This window comes from Ranitomeya imitator, chromosome 4 (genome assembly GCF_032444005.1).
Source record: "Ranitomeya imitator isolate aRanImi1 chromosome 4, aRanImi1.pri, whole genome shotgun sequence".
Taxonomy (NCBI): domain Eukaryota; kingdom Metazoa; phylum Chordata; class Amphibia; order Anura; family Dendrobatidae; genus Ranitomeya; species Ranitomeya imitator.
The window spans coordinates 44,036,990-44,042,321 of NC_091285.1; the positions used below are offsets into that span (position 1 = coordinate 44,036,990).

At 40.5% G+C, this 5,332-nt stretch overlaps 1 protein-coding gene across 1 annotated transcript; it reads left to right on the forward strand.

Annotated features, from left to right (window-relative positions):
• The first annotated feature begins 460 nt into the window (after positions 1 to 460).
• Positions 461 to 883, forward strand: CBY3 (chibby family member 3). Its single transcript, XM_069762290.1, has one exon. The coding sequence runs from the start codon at positions 461 to 463 to the stop codon at positions 881 to 883; it is 423 nt and encodes a 140-aa protein (XP_069618391.1).
• Positions 884 to 5,332: the final 4,449 nt, after the last annotated feature.

Consider the following 5,332-nt stretch of genomic DNA (forward strand, 5'->3'; position numbering starts at 1 on the left):
ATACTGCCTAAAATAATATCTAATAAATAAAGGTCTCTTCTTTCTAAATCAATAAAAACATTAAAAATTGTTTTAAAATAAGACTGGAACTGAAGGGGTTAAGAAATCAAGTAGACCCATTCCAAAGTGGAATTCTAACATGCAAATGTAGAACAATGGCTGTTACCTGGCAACTGGTTAGGTGATAAAGGTGTTGCTACCATGACAGCAAAACCTCTCTGACTAATGGAAGACTCAGCAGACTGGAGGTAGGTTTTTCAATTAAAATTATATCTGTTGTATTTGTAATTGGCTCATGGTGATCTAAGAAAAGTTGGGATCCTCTGTGTGAAATTAAGTGATACTTTACTGTAACTAATAATATTGCAAATTGTTAACATAGGGCAATTAAAGAAAACCAGTTGTTGAACCTAGAGTCTTCCAGAACTCCCAATTAAAGGGCAACTGTTATCAAAGCAACATGGTGAAAGACTGGCTCTTTGGTCCTCTTCTTAGCTATCTATCATCCTACAAGTTTACACCAAAGAAGAACCCTCGAAGAGCACCCTTCACAGGAACTTCCTTCTACCGTCTTCCCAATCTTGCCTGGACTGACGAACTAGGTCCCCCAAAAATAAAGCTGGGTAATCAAACATATGCGTTCCTCACTGGTCAGTGGATCGCCGAAGAACCTCCTCTTGATACACCCAAAGCCCCGATTTCCTTGGCGCTTCTAGAAGAGAAGAATAAAATTTTGGAAGAGGAAAATAATTACTTGAAAGTTCAGATAGAAATTCTCAAGGATATGCTGCTGGAAGCCATGGCCGAAGTTCATGTAAGTGAAATGGACATGAAGCTTCCAGTCATCGAGAAGACAATGTTAGAAGAAAACCCATCTCCCTAGGCAAGCAGCAATTTGACAGCCATGTTGTAGTCAAGTTACCTTTGCTATGGCTTAAAAATAAAATTAATCTGAGCATTTAGTGACAACCTTGATACTCTGAAAACTGAGAAATTCCACATGGTATGTGCTTTAATGATACAACCAGTCTAATGCCAGACAGGTTTAGATTTAGAATACTTATTTACAGACAGTAGACCGTCAAGGAGGAGAACTCAAGTAGGTCAGATGGTAGGATGAAGACTCATGCATATAGAAAAACTGGGGCATATGTATTATTGAAAGTACGCCAGTTTTTTGGAGCTATCAGTGTGAAAAATACTGACACACTGTCAGTTAGACATGTATATAATTAACCCCTTTACCCCCAAGGGTGGTTTGCACGTTAATGACCAGGCCAATTTTTACAATTCTGACCACTGTCCCTTTATGAGGTTATAACTCCGAAACGCTTCAACGGATCCTGGTGATTCTGACATTGTTTTCTCGTGACATATTGTACTTCATGATAGTGGTAAAATTTCTTTGATAGTACCTGCGTTTATTTGTGAAAAAAACGGAAATTTGGCGAAAATTTTGAAAATTTCGCAATTTTCAAACTTTGAATTTTTATGCAATTAAATCACAGAGATATGTCACACAAAATACTTAATAAGTAACATTTCCCACATGTCTCCTTTACATCAGCATAATTTTGGAACCAATTTTTTTTTTTGTTAGGGAGTTATAAGGGTTAAAAGTTGACCAGCAATTTCTCATTTTTACAACACCATTTTTTTTTAGGGACCACGTCTCATTTGAAGTCATTTTGAGGGGTCTATATGATAGGAAATGCCCAAGTGTGACACCATTCTAAAAACTGCACCCCTCAAGGTGCTCAAAACCACATTCAAGAAGTTTATTAACCCTTCAGGTGTTTAATAGGAATTTTTGGAATGTTTAAATAAAAATGAACATTTAACTTTTTTACACAAAAAATTTACTTCAGCTCCAATTTGTTTTATTTTACCAAGGGTAACAGGAGAAATTGGACCCAAAAAGTTGTTGTCCAATTTGTCCTGAGTACGCTGATACCCCATATGTGGCAGTAAACCACTGTTTGGGCGCATGGGAGAGCTCGGAAGGGAAGGAGCGCTATTTGACTTTTCAATGCAAAATTGACAGGAATTGAGATGGGACGCCATGTTGCGTTTGGAGAGCCACTGATGTGCCTAAACATTGAAACCACCCACAAGTGACACCATTTTGGAAAGTAGACCCCCTAAGGAACTTATCTGGATGTGTGGTGAGCACTTTGACCCACCAAGTGCTTCACAGAAGTTTATAATGCAGAACCGTAAAAATAAAAAATCATATTTTTTCACAAAAATTATATTTTTGCCCCCAATTTTTTATTTTTCCAAGGGTAAGAGAAGAAATTGGACCTCAAAAGTTGTTGTCCAATTTGTCCTGAGTACGCTGATACCCCATATGTGGCAGTAAACCACTGTTTGGGCGCATGGGAGAGCTCGGAAGGGAAGGAGCGCAGTTTGACTTTTCAATGCAAAATTGACAGAAATTGAGATGGGACGCCATGTTGCGTTTGGAGAGCCACTGATGTGCCTAAACATTGAAACCCCCCACAAGTGACACCATTTTGGAAAGTAGACCCCCTAAGGAACTTATCTAGAGGTGTGGTGAGCACTTTGACCCACCAAGTGCTTCACAGAAGTTTATAATGCAGAACCGTAAAAATAAAAAATCATATTTTTTCACAAAAATTATATTTTTGCCCCCAATTTTTTATTTTTCCAAGGGTAAGAGAAGAAATTGGACCTCAAAAGTTGTTGTCCAATTTGTCCCGAGTACGCTGATACCCCATATGTGGCAGTAAACCACTGTTTGGGCGCATGGGAGAGCTCGGAAGGGAAGGAGCGCCGTTTGACTTTTCAATGCAAAATTGACAGGAATTGAGATGGGACGCCATGTTGCGTTTGGAGAGCCACTGATGTGCCTAAACATTGAAAACCCCCACAAGTGACACCATTTTGGAAAGTAGACCCCCTAAGGAACTTATCTGGATGTGTGGTGAGCACTTTGACCCACCAAGGGCTTCACAGAAGTTTATAATGCAGAGCCATAAAAATAAAACAAAATTTTTTTCCCACAAAAATTATTTTTTAGCCCCCAGTTTTGTATTTTCCCTAGGGTAACAGGAGAAATTGGACCACAAAAGTTGTTGTCCAATTTGTCCTGAGTACGCTGATACCCCATATGTGGGGGGGAACCACCGTTTGGGCGCATGGGAGGGTTCGGAAGGGAAGGAGCGTCATTTGGAATGCAGACTTAGATGGAATGGTCTGCAGGCGTCACATTGCGTTTGCAGAGCCCCTAATGTACCTAAACATTAGAAACCCCCCACAAGTGACACCATTTTGGAAAGTAGACCCCCTAAGGAACTCATCTTGATGTGTTGTGAGAGCTTTGAACCCCCAAGTATTTCACTACAGTTTATAACGCAGAGCCATGCAAATAAAAAATATTTTTTTTTCCACAAAAATTATATTTTAGCCCCCAGTTTTGTATTTTTCCAAGGTTAGCAGGAGAAATTGGACCCTAAATGTTGTTGTCCAATTTGTCCTGAGTACGCTGATACCCGATATGTGGGGGGGAACCACCGTTTGGGCGCATGGGAGGGCTCGGAAGGGAAGGAGCATCATTTGGAATGCAGACTTAGATGGATTGGTCTGCAGGCGTCACATTGCGTTTGCAGAGCCCCTAATGTACCTAAACAGTAGAAACCCCCCACAAGTGACCCCATATTGGAAACTAGACCCCTCAATGAACTTATCTAGATGTGTTGTGAGAACTTTGAACCCCCAAGTGTTTCACTACAGTTTATAACGCAGAGCCGTGAAAATAAAAAATCTTTTTGTTTTCCCACAAAAATTATTTTTTAGCCCCCAGTTTTGTATTTTCCCAAGGGTAACAGGAGAAATTGGTCCACAAAAGTTGTTGTCCAATTTGTCCTGAGTACGCTGATACCCCATATGTTGGGGTAAACCCCTGTTTGGGCACACAGGAGAGCTCGGAAGGGAAGGAGCACTGTTTTACTTTTTCAACGCAGAATTGGCTGGAATTGAGGTCGGACGCCATGTCGTGTTTGGAGAGCCCCTGATGTGCCGAAACAGTGGAAACCCCCCAATTATAACTGAAACCCTAATCTAAACACACCCCTAACCCTAATTCCAACGGTAACCCTAACCACACCTCTAACCCTGACACACCCCTAACCCTAATCCCAACCCTATTCCCAACTGTAAATGTAATCTAAACCCTAACCCTAACTTTAGCCCCAACCCTAACTGTAGCCCCAACCCTAACCCTAACCCTAATCCTAGCCCTAACCCTAGCCCTAACCCTAACCCTAGCCCTAACCCTAGCCCTAACCCTAGCCCTAACCCTAGCCCTAACCCTAGCCCTAACCCTAACCCTAGCCCTAACCCTAGCCCTAACCCTAACCCTAGCCCTAGCCCTAACCCTAGCCCTAACCCTAGCCCTAACCCTAGCCCTAACCCTAACCCTAACCCTAGCCCTAACCCTAGCCCTAGCCCTAACCCTAGCCCTAACCCTAGCCCTAATGGGAAAATGGAAATAAATACATTTTTTTTTATTTTTCCCTAACTAAGGGGGTGATGAAGGGGGGTTTGATTTACTTTTATAGCGAGTTTTTTAGCGGATTTTTATGATTGGCAGCCGTCACACACTGAAAGACCCTTTTTATTGCAAAAAATATTTTTTGCAATACCACATTTTGAGAGCTATAATTTTTCCATATTTTGGTCCACAGAGTCATGTGAGGTCTTGTTTTTTGCGGGACGAGTTGACGTTTTTATTGAAAACATTTTTGGGCACGTGACATTTTTTTATCGCTTTTTATTCCGATTTTTGTGAGGAAGAATGACCAAAAGCCAGCTATTCATGAATTTCTATTGGGGGAGGCGTTTATACCGTTCCGCGTTTGGTAAAATTGATAAATCAGTTTTATTCTTCGGGTCAGTACGATTACAGCGATACCTCATTTATATCATTTTTTTATGGTTTGGTGCTTTTATACGATAAAAACTATTTTACAGAAAAAATAATTATTTTTGCATCGCTTTATTCTCAGGACTATAACTTTTTTATTTTTTTGCTGATGATGCTGTATGGCGGCTCTTTTTTTGCGGGACAATATGACGCTTTCAGCGGTACCATGGTTATTTATATCTGTCCTTTTGATCGCGTGTTATTCCACTTTTTGTTCGGCGGTATGATAATAAAGCGTTGTTTTTTGCCTCGTTTTTTTTTTTTTTTTCTTACGGTGTTTACTGAAGGGGTTAACTAGTGGGACAGTTTTATAGGTCGGGTCGTTACGGACGCGGCGATACTAAATATGTGTACTTTTATTGGTTTTTTTTTTTTATTTAGATG

Coding starts and splice junctions, on each gene's coding strand:
- CBY3 (XM_069762290.1), top strand. CDS start 461: ATGGTGAAAGACTGGCTCTTTGGTCCTCTTCTTAGCTATCTATCATCC.